We start from the raw sequence: 18,473 nt of genomic DNA, 5'->3' as shown, positions 1-18,473 counted from the left end.
GGTGAGGGTGTGGAGAAAGGGGAACCCTTCTACACTGCTGGTGGGAATGTAAATTAGTTCAACCATTGTGGAAAGCAGTATGGAGGTTCATCAAAATGCTTAAAACAGACTTACCATTTGACCCAGGAATTGCACTCCTAGGAATTTACCCTAAGAACGAAGCAATGAAGTTTGAGAAAGACAGATGCACCCCTATGTTTATCACAGCACTATTTACAATAACCAAGAATTTGAAGCAATCTAAATGTCCGTCAGTAGATGAACGGTTAAAGAAGATGTGGTACATATACACAATGGAATACTACTCAGCCATAAGAAGAGGGCAAATCGTACTATTTGCAATAACATGGATGGGGCTAGAAGGTATTATGCTCAGTGAAATAAGCCAGGCAGAGAAAGACAAGTGCCAAATGATTTCACTCATCTGTGGAGTATAAGAACAAAGGAAAAACTGAAGGAACAAAACAGCAGCGCAATCACAGAACCCAAGAATGGACTAAGAGGTACCAAAGGGAAAGGGACTGGGAAGGATGGGTGGGTAGGGAGGGATAAGGGGGGGTAAAAAGAAGGGGGTTATTAAGATTACCATGCATGGGGGGGTGGGAGAAAGGGGAGGGCTGTACAACACAGAGAAGACAAGTAGTGATTCTATAACATTTTGCTATGCTGATGGATAGTGACTGTAAAGGGGTTTATAGGGGGGACCTGGTATAGGGGAGGGCCTAGTAAACATAATACTCTTCATGTAGGTGTAGATTAAAGATAACAAAAAAAAAAAAAAGAAAGAAAGAAAAGGGGGATTACTCCCTGATAGGATAAATCTAACTGTAAATCAAGATTAATGCATGCTTTAAATATCCTTAATTTTGATCACTTAAAGGGTGTCAGATGATTGGCTATGGAGGTACACTTTTCTGATAATATTCCTTTATCTTAAAAGATAAAAAAAAAGCATTTCCTGTGTGGTGACCTCCAATGAGTTCTACACAATGGTATAAAGGGCCTATCAAAGTGTGGGCAAAGGGTCTGTTTGTGTTTATACAGAGTATCAAAGCCTAATTTGGCTACCCAGAAAATGAACTAAGATACGATATGAAGAAGAACTTCCAACATCAGCACTCTCTGGAAGAGTCATACCAGAAGATGATCATCATAAAACCTCAACAAAGATCCAGGCGATGCTGCAGTTGTAGCTGCATTCATCCCACCGGTTCCTGGACTTGCCATTGGAATTAAGAAGGAGATATCTAAGCTGGCCTGTGCATACAGTAAAACAACAAATTTGACTGGATCTATACTGTTGGAACTCAACCAAGAATTTGGAGAAGTGCAAGTTGCAGCGCTCCAAAATCTTACAACTACAGACTATCTACTGTTAAAAGAACATATGGGATGTGAACAGTCCCCAGGAATGGGTTGTTTTAATTTGACTGATTTCTCTCAGACTGTTCAAGTTCAGTTGGACAATATCCACCATATCATAGATAAGTTTTCACAAATGCCTAGGCTGCCTAACTGGTTTTCTTGCTTTCACTGGAGATGGCTGGTAATTATAGGTCTGCTTTGGTTATGTAACTGTATTCCTATTATGTTAATATGTGCACGCAATTTAAGTAGTAGCTTAAAACCTATAAATGCTGAAGTTACTCTACAAGAAGATATGTCAAAGAAATAATCAATCTTCCCATGTTTTCTTCCATCTGCTACCTCTATAGCTTTTCTTCTTCCTTCCTAATTACAACCCTTAAATAGAATTCGTGCCTCAAATCGAACTTAACGAGTATCATAATTCTTCCAAGTGATAAAGACACCTCAAGAGAAATGCTGGGCATAGAAGCCACAGGGCACAAATCTGCAAAGAAGTAAAAAGCTAACCTTTTCAAACAATATGGCTTCTCTCTCACTTACCAACTTTACATTTCCCTGTATGGCCCCGGAAGATGACTGGTTAGCCAGAGATGGGTAAGATTCCTCAAGGGAGGAACAACCTAAGACAGGCACAGTCGCAGGGGGGCCATCAGGTGAGAAATTGGGGATCAACAGAGGTGAGGCTTAGAACCTCTCCCCCGCTGTTTTGAGAGAAATCTTCTGCATCTGTGGATGTTTTGTTGCCCTTGTCCTGCTTGGATTAACACTTAGTCTACAGGCACACACCTGATCATCTACATTTGCTCTCTTATAGCACTAAACTATGTTTTCTACCTTTACTTGCATCTACCTACCACTTCAGCATTTTATTATTAATAATAATAATAATAAGGGAGAAATGTGGGATTCACATATAAATCAAGTATAAAAATCAAACGAATATTGATATTTGACCTGTTTATAGTTCATAATGCGTGATCAAAACTGAAAGTTTCTGTGATGACTGCCGTTGTACTGTTCACCATGTAAAGAACTTATTCACTATGTAAGAATTTGTTCACCATGTAAGAACTTGTTCGTTATGCTTCAGAAGATTGGAGACTGACGAGAATTAAGCTTGGGGTGGATTAATGATTGTGCATTGAGCACTGAGTCCCCTATACAGAATTTTATTGTTGTTAACAACCATCTGATCAATAAATATAAGAGATGCCCTCTCAAAAAAAAAAAAAAAAACCTTTAAAAATAAGCATCTTATTTTACATGCCTTACTGTGTGACCTTGAGCAAGTTCCTTTGCTCCTCTGTGCCTCGTGGTCTTTCATGTGGAATGAGGATAAAAAATATAAACTATTTCCTGTGGTTATCGTGAGAATTAAATGTGGAGCATATAAAATATTTAGGGATGAGCTCGGCTCACAGTACGTGCTCAATGCATGTTTTGTATTATTGTTACCATCCTTCGCCCACATCTTCCTGTTTCCCTTTCTTCTCTCTCAATCCTAATCTCCTTTTCTTGTTTTGAGCCACTGAAAGATCATCACTAGCAGATGATGAGCACCTGCCCTTCTGCAGTTTCTGCACGTCCTCTGGCTTTTTCTGAACTCCAGGAGCGCCTATGATCTGGGTGATTGACAGTTCATCACCGAGAACCCTGTGATGGGTTTTCTACTGTTGTCAGAGCGGTTATTCCAATCTTCCCTTGCTCCTCTCTGCTTTTATTACCATTCTGTCTCATCAGGCACTAAGCAGTGATTAAAGGCCTTCTCTCTCATCAGTGATAGTGAGAAGGAAAGGCAGCTACTTGCTGCTTCTGCTCGTGATAGACCGAAACTGCCCAGCTCAGGGCAAACACCTCTTGGCACTACTCCTTGAGGTCGAGAAGAGAATCATTATTCATGAGGTTTTTGGGCACTGCGCTAGTAAATTAAATGCCTGGAATATAAAACTAAACACAATGTCTGTCCCTGCCCTTAGGAAGCTTACCATTTGCTGGGGAATATGGACAATGACACAATAGATCTCAGTGTTGCAAGTACAGGGTGCTGGGAAGCGCATGGGAGGGACATGAGCTGGGGGATGAGGGTCCAGGGAATGAGAGCTTAAAGGAAGCTTAGAGCATTGTGCAGAAAGAGACCCAAGGCAGGCCTGAAGCCTGGCTATTGATTTTTTAAAAATACAGTCTCAGTGAAATTCTGGAATGTTCTGAGATTGTTTCTTGCAGTTATATTGTACCAGGTGGGCAAGCAACATACGGCCACACCAGAGAGTAGTTTTTCCACACAGGAGACTAGCAAAGCTGAGCTTTATGCCTGGCAGAATCCGCCCTCCAAGTGATCATATCATCAGCGAGCCTGTGGAACTTGGGGCCAGGGAATGCAAAGAGGGGAGCTAGCTTCCACAGCTGACCGCATCTCTTCCCAGCCATGCATCGACTGATGTCACACTGGTGACTGGATATTGGCCACAGTGGGGGGTATTTACACCACAGCAATTGGCAAATGCAACATACCAGGGCTTTCTTTTCCAGGGCCAGTTGTTGAGACATTTATCAGCACACCATGGGCAGGATGTACCACTTCACCAGTCTTTGTGTCTTATGCCATTAAAGAAACTTTTCTCCATTACTTCAGACACCTCTTGTACAGCACTTTAAATCTTCCGGGTCCTCTTCACACTCTAGCTACTGCTGCTAGGACCAACTTCGTGCAGGTGCAACCTGGCCGTGTCGGGCCCTGCCTCCTGGCTCCAAGAACATGCTTGCAATGGCAGTGAGCAAAGCTGGCTATTATTAATGAATGGGTTTTCAAAGGCATGCTTCTCAGCACCGCAGGCCTCTCATAAGCTTATGACCGCGTCCGGGGAAGCACAGACATAGGAGAGGGGCTGAGTCATACTCACAAAACACTGAGGGAAGATCCAGAAACACAACAAACCTAAACTGCATCGAATGATATAAACAGAGAATGATGATGCGGGGAAGCCTGCCAACATAGAAAACAGGGCAAACAAAATCAAGTTTTAAATAACAGAGCAACAGAGGATTCTACAAAATCGTAGCAGGAAAACAACATAAAATTGATCTGAACAGAGAAATGATCTCGGCTGGGGTAGCAGGGACCAGCCCATGTGTGCTCTTAGAAGCTTCCTCCAGGGAAGACCTGAAGAAATACAGCTTGACTAAGAAATACAGTTAGAACCTTGGCAAGGAGAGAAGGACAGTGAGGGCAACGTCAGGCATCGCCTCTCAGCTGTTCTTGTGCTGTCTTGACTCTGCCTCAAATTATTTTCTTCCTTCAAGATTATTTTCTTCCTTTCTCCATGCCAACACACTTAATGTCACGTTCCCCTTTTCAGTCCCATGTAAGTTATTTCAAGATTCAGAGCCCCTAAGCATTCGACTCTCTTTACAAGTTGTCGGCAACTTGTAAACATAAAGCCCAGTACAAATAAAGTCCAGCCCCCCAACAGACAGAGGGTGATTTATGGGGGTCTGCAGCCACGTAACTATTCCAGCAGAGCTGGGTTCCTCCTGTCTGCCCCCAGCATTTCCCAGGAGCCTCTCCCGCTAGTGAGCCGGCAGCACTAGTGCGGATCACCCACTTCCATGTCTGCGGCACCCCTCGCTGTCCCTCCTTCATAGTGCGCCGCCTTCTGCCTCTCCAGGGCCTACTTCTGGGCTTGGTAAATAGGAGGTGCCCAATCAGTGCAAGTTGGTTTCCAAGTGAAGGAAAAAGGATTGCATCCAACCACATGGAAATGGAAAAGAGTATTTTCTTAAATAAAAAAAGGGTCAAGGATGGAATTCCTGTGCAGCCCAAACAATATTGAAAGCACACTTCTTTACCCAAAATTTGTATACTAGTTAAAAAGTCAAGAACTGCTCTAAGTCTCTAGGGAATTTAAGAAGTGTTATGGACTGAGTGCCTCCGCTCCAAAACGCCTCTGGGTTGCAGCCCCACCCCACAATGATCCAAAGCAATACTTGCTCCATTTTGTCATGACATCATGTGCCTCCTCACTCAAGGATCGTAACATACTCCTAATTTGCTCACGTAAGCTCATGAGCAGACCTGGGGCACTCACAATTAAAAGTGTGTGTGTGTGTGTGTGTGTGTGTAAAATGTGTAAGAATAAAGCTAGGAATGGGGTACATTAAAATATTAACTGTTTAGGTTGTCACAATTATAGGTGATCTCTTTTCTTTGTTTCTATTTTCCAAATGTCAGATATTGTGGCTACATGATGTTTATATAATTTATTCTCTTGACTGCAAGAAAGACATGAGGCAAACACATAGGCCAGGAGCACACAGACGTGCTGCACACGTACTCGCCAGACACCACGTGAGCCCCGGGAAAGGCAGCCTGGCTTGGGTTCCTGGTCCTACTACCTCGTACAAATCACCTCAGTCCTTCTTTTTAAAGATCTGTACAATGGGTATAGTGCCACCTGTCCTGGCCTGCCTCTGTGGGTTTACTGTGGGGCTCAATGCCCATGAGGTAAGTAGAATGCTGTGCAAACAGAAGGTACATGGATGGGTAGCCTCTTTGCATTGTCACCTTTAGACTTCCCAGCACATCCTTGCATTCAGTGGCTGGGATAGTGAAAGGGGTCATGTGGAGTATGCCCACATGCCAACGAATAAAAGTGTAGTGAAATTAGCCCAGCTACTGCCTACTTTATAGCCAGTGGGGCAAGACAGAGAGGGAGGCGGAATGGCTCAAGGACTGACCTTGGAGTCGGGGAATCTGTGCTGCCACGTGGAGTCCTATCAGCTCTCCTGGTCTCAGTCTTTCCATCCGAAACTTGGACGTAACTACACTAGTCCCGGAGGGCTGAGGTGAGTATCACATGGCTTAATCACCGTATTCCCATCCTCACCCAGCTGATACTGGGTGAGCAAACTCACTGAGTGATAATGTGTGTGAGTGTGCTAGAGAAACTGCAAATGACGCCTGTTTAGGAAGAGAAGCAGAAGGGAAGAAACATAGGAAGTTGTATTAGGCGCCCACTTGGTGGCATTTCTAGACAGCATGGAGTTTTCAGCTTACACATGGCTTTGCAACAGGCTTTAAAACTGGCAGGGAGAGCAAGGGTTATCAGCCCCATTTCACAGATGCAGAAAACTAAGGTTTGCCATTCAAAGTTACCTGCAATCAAAGTCACCCTGCAGGTGGGCACTGATGAGCCAGGCTCTTGGAAACCAGTCTCTTTCCCTCAACCAGGGCACCTCCAACTGGGGAGAGGGGGCCGGCAGGGTGCTGGGACCGCGGCAGAGTCAGCCCTGTCCCGGGGGGGTGAGGCCCTGGTGATGAGCATGTCTCTGGGAAGGAGCCAGACTGAGGGTCAAGTTTTGACTCCATCGCTTCTTGGCTGTGTGACCTCATCCAGGCCGCTTCACTCTCTCACCAAGCCTCAATCTCCTCATCTGTAAAATGGGGAAATAAACCCTGCAGGATGCAGGACTGCGGTGAGTCTGATGAAACAATGTCTATAAAATGCTAAGGACAGTGCCTGGTACCGTGCGAACATCAAACTAGCCACTATTGTTACTTTGTCACTTCTCCAGGGCTCCACAGGCAGCTGCTCAGAACCGACTAAATGACTAACCAGAGCCTGGCACTTCCCTGGCAGCACATCCCAAAACAAGCTATCAGTTTAAGAATCAGAGACGAGATGGTTGGAGGACCCGAGGATCCACACACCAGCATGTGGTTATCATTTGTGCTGCTCAGAGCTTCTGTTCCGTAACGCAACTCCCGCAAATGCCTTTGGGAATTAACAAAAGCATAAGGCGAGAGCACCGGTAAGCCTGCTGGCATCATGACAGTGGCAGATCAGGGAGGAAAGCAGCCCTGGGAGGCTCAACTGCAAGAGAGAAAGGCAGGGCCCACCATCCCAACCCTACTGAGACGGTCACACAGGCTGACTTTTATGGCATACAGGGCGCGCCCGAGACCTCGCCGGCATCTTCCCATGACATTTGCACAACTCCGTAGAGTAGGCACTGCCATTAAGACCCTTCAACAGAAGAAGAAAGCAAAGCCTAGTAAAGAAGTGGAGTGACCCAAGAACTCATAGCTGTACAGGAGGAAAGGAGGCAAAGGAAGGAGGATTTGAACCCATTCTGGAGGCGGCCCTTTCAACCCTGTGCCAGACTTTGAGTCTTCAGCCCTCTACAGTTCACAGCATACTGTTCTCTTGTTGATCCTCTGGTTTGAAGTGTGCCTCACCCAGCCACCCACCCTGCCCTGAGGTCCTAACCCCCAAACCTCACAATGTGAGTTTATTTGGAAACAGCATGTTGACAATGTAATTAGTTAAGATGAGGTCAGACTGGGGTAGGGTGGACCTTAATCCAGTACGATGTATAAGGGGAAATGCGGAGGCAAACACGCAGAGGGAACCCCTGTGAAACAGAAGGCAGAGAAGGGGGTGACGCTTCTATAAGCCGAGGGACACCAATGCTTGCCAGCAAGCCACCAGAAACTCAGGGAGAGGCCTGGAAGATTCTCCCTCAACCCTCAGACGGAGCCTTGGCGGCACTTTCTATGGCAGCCCTCGGAAACTAATACACAGCTGCTCTGGGAGAGAGGGTCAGTTCTATCTATAGGCGGGGAAAGGAAGGCTCAGAGAAGTGAAGGGTTAGAGGCCAAACGGCCAGCAGGTGAGAGGTTAAGAAGCCCTCTGTGTTGTTCTCCTGTTCAAATGATTGTCGCATTTGATTCGAGTTGCTCCTGCTTTTTATGATACGCCCCATTTTGCAGAGTGCTTGACAGTTTACAGGAGTTCAGTACACATGGACTCAATCGCACAATAACCATGAACTCTTTGGTAATGGCAGGGGACGTGGCAGGAGCCACATCCTCGGGGGGGGGCAAGTAAAGAGGGAGGAGGGTGGGTTCCCGAAGGTGGAAGTTTAGGCAGCATCCACCGCACGTTCGCCTGCCTGGACGTGACCTTTGTTCCTGCATCCCTTATGTTCTAGCAGTCAAGTGACCTTGGTCTGCAGCACAGTATCCCTCTTGTCTGGTCTAGTGAATATAAAACAGTCAGAATCCTAGGTGAACACATTCACAGGTGCCTCAGAAAATACCTGAAAAGAGTCCAGGTGCCACCTAGCAACTAAGACATGGGATGCGGTTCCTCCATCAATTTGGGCGGCAAACAGACGCGAGCAGGCATTTCCAACCTAAGGAAGCAGCAGAATCTTGCCTGGGTCTTTTAGAAACACAGCCAAGAACAGCCTCCATCGACTCTGTCCTTGGCTCACAAGGAAATCCAGTTCTGCCATGTATTTTCAGCCAAATGACAGGCTTGAAGGCAAGAGCGATCAGTTTTTTCTTAACAGAAACGTATTTGGAGCTAGTGGGAGCATCTGCCTGCCCAGTTTCCTCCCCCCTGCCCTCAAGGCCCAGCCTTGCTGCCCTCCCCTCCCCTTTATGCTTGGCTGGATGCAGCTTCTTCTGTGCTTGGATATGCCAACCCCTCTCCCCCCAGCCTCCAGGCCCTTGCCCGGGCTTGGTGCACGCCGAGGTCACATGCACTCAGCTCTCTCCCCTGTCTCTCTGCGACTGGAATTGTCTGGCTCTTCACCTTCACCACCCTGGCTGCTCCTGGAGTGCAAGCCCTGGTGTTCTCACTTGTGAAGTGGATTTTAAAGCCCAGCCTTTCCAAGAATGTGCTGGTTGGATGACATATTAATTTCCAATTGCTGCTGTAACATAGGACCACAAACTCGGTGGCTTAACACAACACAAACGGACTGTCTTACAGTTCTGCAGGTCAGAAGCCTGAAATGGGTCTCTGTGTTCAAGTCAGGTGTCAGCAGGACAGGTTCCTTATGGAGACTTTAGAGGAGAAGCCCATTCCCGCTTCCGTCAGCCGCCTGCGTTCTCTGGCTAGTGGCCCCGCGTCCCAGCGCCGTTGCTCTGTCTCCTGTGCTGCATCCCCTTCTCTGCCTCTGGCTCGCCTGCCTCCTGCTGATGAAGACTCTTGGGATTGTATCAGGCCCACCCAAAATATCTAGGGCAATCTTATCATGAAACCTTTGACCACATGTGCAAGGTCCCTTTTGCCATGTAAGGCAACACACTGAAAGACCTCAAGGATTAGGATGTGGCCATCTTGAGGGGCCATAGTAAATCCTCTAGCAGTGGCGGTAGGAACAAGCACCCAGCCCTCTCCTCTCATCTCCACGTGACCGTGGGCTCGAATCGCCTGTGGACAGCCCTACCTGCACGTTTTACCATCACTTCAAGTCAAACTCACGTCTAAGCGTATCAGTTTTTGCACAGCAGCTTCCGCCCTTGCCGCTGCTGACTAAACTGGTAGTGCCGGCAACCCCTCTCCCGGCCTCCCGGGTGAAAAGACCACCGTCATCTGACTCTTGCTTCTCCTTTGGCTTTTGTTTCTAGTGACTCAGATACACCTCTTCTCTCTTATTCCACTGCCCCCACTTCTGTCTGGGGCTTACCTCCCGTGCCTAAATGTGTCCCGTGGCCCCCTGGCCAGACCCGCTGCCCCAAGTCCGTGCTCCAAACTGATGTGCACAGGGGCACCACACATTGCCTGCTTTGAAGCGATGCTTTTAAATTACTCTCCCCACACCCAGCTGTGCCTCTAAGGAGCATCTAACCCTTTAAAGGAGGTGCATGCCAGTCAGTTGCCACCTGCCATAGTTAAGTGGAATGTCCACGGTTTCTTCTTAAGTCTTTCTCTGAGTTCGAGTTTGGGCGTCGGTTTCAGATGCTTGGCTTCATCCTCTCCAGACTTCCCAGGCTGGCGCTGGAGTTGAAGCCTGTAGCCTTTTTGAAACTGACAATCACACCCCCACTCAGCCTCGCCTCTTGGGTCATTCCACCTTCTCTGCTGCTGCTGTTCAACATTAATCTTCCTTTTATCAAGTCACCCTTTTGCTCTGACACAGATAAGGGTGCCTGGCAAGCTCAGCATCACATGATTTTTCCTTCATTTATTCTTTTAAGCAGACCAATCTCTGTGTAAGTTTTGCGATGGCATACGATGAAAGATACCCATATAATTAAACCACGACTATTAACATGAAGATAAAAATGCAGGGGTCACATAATGAGGAATTAGGGGCAATTACATCAAATAAGTGAGTGCATTTGGATAGTGGTGTTCACAATGGTCGGTAAGGAGAGATCCACAGGGAAGGGCGTGGGTAACATAGTTTAGTAAAAGGCGAATCATGCCAGGTTGCTGGGAGGTGAGCTTTTTCCTACCTTCAAACAGAAGGATGACATCGTCTCACCGACCAGCTTCAGGAGACTCCTGCCCAGATGAGAGCGTCTTGCATGTCTGCGTGGTCCCACAGGGGAACCTCTGGCCACGTGTGGCTACTGGCCTTTGAAACATGCCTGATAGAATTAGGGAACTGGATTTTTAATTTGACTTAATCTTAATTCACTAAAATTTAAATAGCCACATGTGGCTAGTGCCATGCATATCACAGAGCTCAATCATAGATGTTTATGTAAATAATGTTATAGAACACTGTAGATAATGCCTTTAATAGAAGATATTATTTTATAATAAATTATATCAATTATTGTATTGTTAATTATAATTGTTTTATTAATATATGATCATTGTTCATTATTTTATTATATCACCAAGCTCTCCATGCAACCCTGTATCAGTTTGCTGAGGCTGCCATAATGAAAGCTCCCGGACCAGGAGGCTCAAACAGCAGAAGCCGACTTCCTCACAGTCTCCAGGCCAGAAGGCCAAGGCCAAGGGTCAGCAGGGCTGGTTCCATTCCGGGGCCTCTCCTGTGCCTGCAGGTGGCCATTTTTTCATGAGTCCTCACATGGATTTTCCCCTGTGCATCAGCAGTGTCTGTACATCCTAATTCTCCTCTTTTTTAGAGGGACACCACTCAGATTAAATCAGGGGCACCCAAAGGCCTCATTTTAACTTCTTTAAAGGCCTTCTCTCTAAACACAATCACATTCTGAGGTCCTGAGGGTTGGGGCCTCAACAAATGAACTTAGGAAGCCCATTTCCACTCAGAACAGGGCCCTCTGCATACTATTCAATGGCCGGTGGGAAAAGACACTGAATCGGAGGCCACGGCCACACACCCCAGCTGTGGGCCTTCCCAGTGTCATGCTTGGGACCAGGGTGGGTTTCTGTGGAAACCCATTCCATTCGTTCCAGAATTCGTTCCAGAATGGAAAGATCACATGGTGAATGCTCAGCCCCCCTCCCTCACCCACAATATCAACTCAGACTCCTGTGCTTGGCAGCAAAGCCCTCCAAGAATCGGCTCCATTGACCAGAACCAGCCTATTTCCTCTCCCGCTCAGCCAGTCGCCTCTGCTTTGTTAGGTCACACCTGTCAGCCCTAACCCACCCCAGACTCGCTCCGACTTCGGGGATTTGGTTCGCACTGTCCCTCCTGCTTGTAATACCTCGTTTTATTTTTTTCACTCTGACTCTGTATCCTTCCAATCTCAACAAAGTCCCACCTTATGCTTGAAACCGCCTCTGGACATTCACTCTCACTTAATATCATTCTTTCTCATTTTCAAATCTGGTGGCACCTGAAAACAACACCCCATGACTGAACGCTAAACTTCTCATTGTTTCATAGGTCTTAGTCTTGCTCAGAAACTAGATCATAATCTCCAGGGTCAGGAAACAAAGCTTATTCCTTCTGTAGACTTGACATCCTAAAATAGTACAGCACACAGCAGGTGCTCAATAATGTCACTGCTGCTTGGTTGACAAATATAAGTATTTTTTTGTCCCTTTCTCACTTCTGAACTGTTTGGAGAGATTAACTTTTTTCCATCTTAAAGTACAGTTGCACATTTAATATCTGGTAGCAAATCTGGGTCTGGGGCATATCCGCTCTGCTTCATGTATTAAATTTACAATAAAGTCAGGACAGATGGCTAAAAAGATATATATCTTTTTATATCTCTGATATTATTAAATCTTGTAGTTGGAGGGCTCAGAGAGCCCAGGAAAGTTTTCTTTTAATCTCTATAGGCTTTATATTCTGTAGATGAAATTATAGAACTGGCCTGAAAAGCAGTTGGTGAAATCGTTCACCAAAGGGTAGGGGGAGGGAACATTATAATCCTCCTTCTGAGGGTCACAAGTCATAAACATGCTCAAGCTCTCCAAGCCCAGAAGAGCTGTGTGGGCCTGGCAGATAGCTGAGTTTGGCCCAACTGCAGTTCTGAACAGATGCCTGTAAATATTTCAGAAGAGAACCCTCAGGAAGTTGGTGGGTGTTACCGAAGAGTGGCTGTGGACGTTCGTGTTGGCAAACAGGCAACAGTTGTCTGTCTCTGCCCTGTGGATTGACTCGCCTGCTGTGGGACCTAGGATTCCTTTGTTTTCCTGGTGACTGTCTTAACCCATATGGCTTCTTTTAAACCACTAGTTCTCAACTAGGGGAGGTTTTCCCCCTCACCGCCACCCCCATTCCAAGTAGGGTGGCATTTGATAATGTCTAGACATACCTTATATTGTCACAGCTGATGGTGGAGATGCTCTAGGCTTCTCACAGGTAAAGTACAGAGATGCCACTAAACATACTACCATGCAGAGAAAGGATTAGTCAGCCACAACGTGAGTTGTGCCCAAGTTGTCTAAAGTAGTAATACCTTGTTTTAGTATAGCTTGTTCATTCATTCAACAAACACTTGACTGTCAAGCAGAAAATATTAAAGTGGTCATATCTTCCTGTATTCACCTACTTAATCAAGTATGCCTGTTTAATGAGCAGCTATTCTGTACCAAGTACTGGGATCTCGAGCAGCACATTCAAGGGCTTTCTTCATTTAGGTCTTACATTCCCCTGGAAGGGAGACAGAATCTAACCAAGTCAACCAACAGATGAACGAGATCATTTCAACCAGTGATAATGCAATGAAGAATATCCGGCAGGGTAAAGGGAGAGCAAATGACCCGGGCAGACGTGGCTGTAGGGGATGCTACCTTCAGGAGGGGCCTTGGGGGGGCCTCTCTCTATTGGTGGCATGGAAGCTGAGACATGCATGAGAAGCAAGCAGCTCTGTGACACTCTAGAGGAGTGTGCAAACTAGAGGAAGCAACAGGTTCAAAAGCCCAAGACAGGAAAGCCTTGGGTGGGTGCCAGGAACAGAGATGCGTGCCACAGAAGCTGGGATAGCGGAGGTGAGGTGGGGGGAGTGAGGCCGGTGAGAGGGCGGGAGTTAAGACTGGGCAGGGCTACACCAGGCAGGGAAAGGCATGTAGACGCCGTTTCAGGGCAGTGTTAGGCTGTGGGAGGATTTAAGCAGGGTGGAGGCGACCTGGGCGAGGCGGTGATGAGCCCACTAGGGCAGCTGGGCAGAGAGCGCGCTGTGGGGTCGGGCAGGAGGGGGGACGTCCAGCTCCGGCTACACTGCCATGAGCAGAGATGAAAGGAAGTGGGTGAACTGGGGAAGTGCTTGCAATGAAGTCCCCGGACTCGCTTGCAGCTGACCCCTTACTCAGTCAGCCACGGCTGCCGGCTGTAGCTGCCCCATCCCTGGTCTCTGTGGGTCCTGAGAACCTCTGGTCTGCGTCCTCAGCTGAGCCACACTGACGTGCCCTTGGCTGCCTTACGTGTCTCAGCTGCAGCTGGCCAGGTCCCCCTCTACTCAGAGCTGAGCTTAGTTTAGGGCCCCCTCCCATCTGGATTGAAATCTGGACATTGGACTTCTGCAGCTGGAGCCTGGAACCATGCCTGACAATTTCTGCTGCTTCCCTGGAGGGTGACACCCTTGGGACCACCATGTGGCACCGCTGACCCTGCAGCAGCCTCTCATGGGAACTTAGACGTCTGTCTGGCCTCTGCGGACCCGGAGGCTCTGCGCACCACTCCTTCCTTTGCTCACAGTAATCCCTGGGAAGGGGCCACGTCACTGTCCCTCACCTCCACCAAGATCTCTCTCTCCTCGTCCCTTTGCTCTTGAGCGTCTCTCTGCCTCGATGCTCTTTTTCCAGTGTTTTGCCTCTTTCATGTCCCAGCTCAGTGACACCTGCCGTTCTGTAAAGTCTAAAGTCACTGTACCGCATGTATTCTCAGTGGGAATGACACCCCCTCAAACGGGTAAAGACTGGTTCTTGGAGGATGGAAAAAATCTTATAAATAAATCTGCAAGCAGATATATAAAGATATATATACAAGACATAGATGGATGATATGTAGGTAGAGTGATAGATATACACAGATGGCATACTTCTGTTTCATAGAGGGGTTTGATTAGGGGGGGAAGTCTGTCTCCCTGGGGGGTAATAATGAAAAGGAGATTGCAAACTGCCTGCCCCTCCCCTTACTTGCCAACATATTCCCTTATTTAATTCCTTCCAGGAACTTACTACAATTGGCAAATACCCTGCTTATTTTTGTTCTCATCAGTATTTGCTGCCCCTTGCAGCCCTCTGAATGTAAGCCCCATGAACCCAGGCCAGGTGACCCTCTGTTCACCGCTGTACCCCAGCACCTGCACAGTCTAGGCACACAGAAGTTAGTCAACACGTATTTGCTGATACTCAATTACCTCTATGACCAGGGAATGATTTCAAATACTAGAAGAAGGACCCACTAGCCCAACTGGACCCCTCTTGGATTTCAACCCCTCACTTAAATATTACCAGGTCTGTTGAGTCCTTTTTAACACAGGGTTTAAGGATAAGCCTCCCCATCTGCCCCACAGCCGCATTAATCTCTCAGCCTTGGTCTTGACTATTCCGTGTTCCCTTTTCCCTGACCACTTAGAACCCGGTAACCATGCAGTCCAGCCTGTCTCTACACCACTGAGGTACCACAGTGAATACGATATGGATATCTGACTCATTAAATCAGCATTTTCAAGAAGAGCATTACAATCGGCTACCCATCTTGGAAATTACTCAGCAGAGGGAATGCATGATTATGTGATTCAGTTTAGCAATGACCTGATCCCGGTGAGCATCTGCAATAGAAAAAGAGACCCTAAGAAAGCAAACCAAAATGTTCACAATGTTGACCATCTCTGGAATGTGGGCTTGCAGTTCATTTTCTCCCTGTGTTCTTGGTTAATTTAGGACTTCCCTACAAGGAGCGTGTGTTTCTTTTATCATAATAAACAAAGGTTTTCGATGGTTGGGTTTTTTAAAGACCATGACACCGCAGTCTCAGGCATAGATACAGGCGTACTCTGGGCCCATAGATGCAGGACCAGTCCTAATAGGTTACAGGGTGACCCCACAACATTTGGGGGGGGTTTCTGTATGTATTGAAGCTTTTGGACTTTCGGAATCCTGCTGTTTAGGCAAACAGCCCCAGCTTTCTTGACAGGACAATACCGACCATCCGCTGCACAGAAGTTCCTCAGCTTTTTCAAAGGTGTCCCTGCCTCCCAGAAGTACAAAAAAGCACTTGTACTGTAAGGTGCTCACCACACAGAATGCAGAAACCAGCCAAGCAAACAAAAAGGATATTCCACGTATTTTAAAGTACTTCCCAGGGGCATCCTGGCTCCCTGAAGCTGACATCATGAAATCCTGACACAAGAAGATTTCTTAAGGAAACGCCTCTTGAAACCTACGCCCCAGCCCTTCATTTCCTCCTTGCAGGGCTGCCGTGACTGGCTTCCCAAGAGCTCAAAGTGTCCTTTGTCCTGAAGGGCTTTCTAGACCCTGGCTGCTCCTGTGGTGCCGGAAACCAGTAATACATCCAGTTCCCGCTTCGCTGTCCTTCAAGGTTCCATTAGGGGTTCTTGATTTTTTTGTGATCGAGAAATGCTTTCAAATGCAAGAACTCCTGGCAGATCAGTGAACAAAAAGACTCAGTGCAATACTAGATCCGGCGATTCATTCATAAATACAGTGCCCGTGGGGCAGCTGGCCAGCGAGGCCGCACGGAGGCGCCGAGCATCTGGGTTTAGACCGGTTCCAGCCATGAGCCACTGTCGGCCCTGACCTGGATCTCATATACCCACAAGGTGACCGAAACGGCTCTGTAGCAATGTTCACACTCCCGTGTAGCCGACGTGAATTGTATTGGACACACCCACTAGAATTTGCTGGCCCGCCTGGGAAGGGTTCAAGGCAAAAATGGTATATTGAGGCGCATGGCTGGAGAACCATCACAGACCTTAAGGTGTTCCTTACATCCACTCTCCTATAGGACAGGGACTCTTAGGACTCTCATTTAAAACAGACAAACCTGGAGAATAGTCATTTGCTAAAAGACTGTATCTGGCTGCCCAGGTCTGCCTAGATGGAAAAGAAGAGATTATTTGCTGGGGAAAAACGCCATGCTCACCTCCTCCAGGGCCCATATGGAATCCACCACGGGCTTGGTCTTCTTCTGGTTGTAGAGCCCGATGAGCTTGTCCACCACTCCTCGAATGAGGCCTGCACGGCCCTGTTTGAAGAGCAGATTTACAAGGGAAAACCCCGCGATGACTGTTCTCTTCGTACCGCTTGATGGGGTTCACTTTCTCAACCTGCCACCCCTGGAAGGAGAGAGGGTGCCACGTTACAAGGACTCGAGGCCAGGCCGGGTTTGTTGCGCTGCAGGGTGAACAGGGCTGCAGGGACCAGGTTCCCGCTGGCCACGTGGCAGCTCTAACTGCTGACGCATCTTCCTAAGCATCCATTTGGCCAGGCACTACTGTGAGCGCACGGTGATGCTTATGAGAAGAATCTAGGTGGGAACAACTACGAGGCCTTATGTCACTGGAACATGAAGGCATATGATGAGTGTCACCATCAGCTGTAGGGCTGAATGCTGGCTCGACAGCACGCTCCCTGTTACTGGCTGTGATTCATTTTTCTCAGCTGCATACGGTGGCAGGATATTGCCTCCGAGGTGTCCTGGGAGGATTGAGTGTAAAGCGTTAGGCTTAGTGAATGGTGGTGGTGGTGGTGACAGGGTCGGTGAAGGGGGCAGAGTGGCAGAGAAGTTCCAGAGTGTGGCGGCGACTCGGTGGGAGTGACGCTTCTGACTACAGGAGCGGGTTTTCTAGCGGGGAGTGGCGGCAAGCCTGCAAAGGTGGGTAGGAGTCCGTCAGATGAAGCAGAGTGAGGCAGGGTAAGGGAAGAGGGAGCAGCACGGCAGGGCCACCAGGCCCTCGTATCAGTGCTTCTCACCTGGGGGACGTTGGACCCCCCATGGGACATATGGTAATGTTGGGGGCCTTCTTTTGCTGAGATGCCCGGAGGGAAAATTAATGGCATCTAGTGGGTAGAAGCCAGAGATGCTCCTAAACATCCTACAGGCACAGGAAAGCCCCTCACACAAAGAATTATCCAGCCCCAAATGTCACTAGCCCCAAAGTGCTAGGTGGGACACACTTAAGTAGCAAAGATGGCTGCTCTTTCAAGTCTCTCATCTCCCACAAGAAAGTAAGTAGGTAATCCATTAACAAACTACAGAAATGGTTATTTAACTGCTTTGTTCTGATTTAATGCATTTCCTTGGGTGCTGGTTAGAATTTAGGAATTCAAAGTTCCAGTTTCTAGAGGGTTCTAAGAGGTGAAATGGTTAGTATCAGCTTAATGTAGAAGGCAAAGAGGAATGTGATGGTCATTTGTGAATATTTATAATATTTACACTTTTACTTTATTTGTATCTTGCTATTTCCCAGGATTGGGAGACTCACAAAAGTAAAAGATCTTGACATATTTTTAAGTGGGAAAATTGTATCGTTAGCAAAATATGTGTGAGAAAGGTTGAAAACAGGAGTAAGTTTCATGCACAAATTCTTTACCAGTGTACATTTCCCCACAGCCTGGAGGCTGGGGAGACATGGATTTGGCCATGAATGGCTTATGCAAAAGCAAAGGTAGGGAAATGGTTAATAATTTGATTCACAGGGTGTCTGCAATCAATGCTCCTGAAAGGAATGCTTGCTGAACCCACGATTGCTGCCCAGTTGTGGTTAAGTGAGTTCAAGAGCTGAATGCCTGGTTTTGAAATCCCAGTTCTGCTACTTACTAGCTGTGCAACTTTAGGCAAATAAGGTAACCTTTCTGTGCACAGTTTCCCTTCTGTACCTCATGGGGTTGTCATGAGGAATAAATGTGTTAATACATGCAGAGTATTTAGAACAGTGTCTGACATAGAGT

General features: G+C 47.3%; 1 protein-coding gene across 1 annotated transcript in view; it reads right to left on the bottom strand.

Moving 5' to 3' along the window:
• LOC130681106 (uncharacterized) overlaps window positions 1-18,473 on the bottom strand; it is a gene marked incomplete at its 3' end in the record, with an annotated part of 204,334 nt that overhangs the window by 129,743 nt on the left and 56,118 nt on the right. The window contains exon 5 of the mRNA XM_057493297.1: window positions 16,666-16,858. Coding sequence (XP_057349280.1) covers window positions 16,666-16,858 — 193 coding nt within the window. The remainder of the gene's footprint in view (window positions 1-16,665; window positions 16,859-18,473) is intronic.

Source organism: Manis pentadactyla, chromosome 15, assembly GCF_030020395.1.
Source record: "Manis pentadactyla isolate mManPen7 chromosome 15, mManPen7.hap1, whole genome shotgun sequence".
NCBI classification, from domain to species: domain Eukaryota; kingdom Metazoa; phylum Chordata; class Mammalia; order Pholidota; family Manidae; genus Manis; species Manis pentadactyla.
Note: the sequence above shows the minus strand (reverse complement) of the source record. Positions and strands in the feature narration are given on the sequence as shown.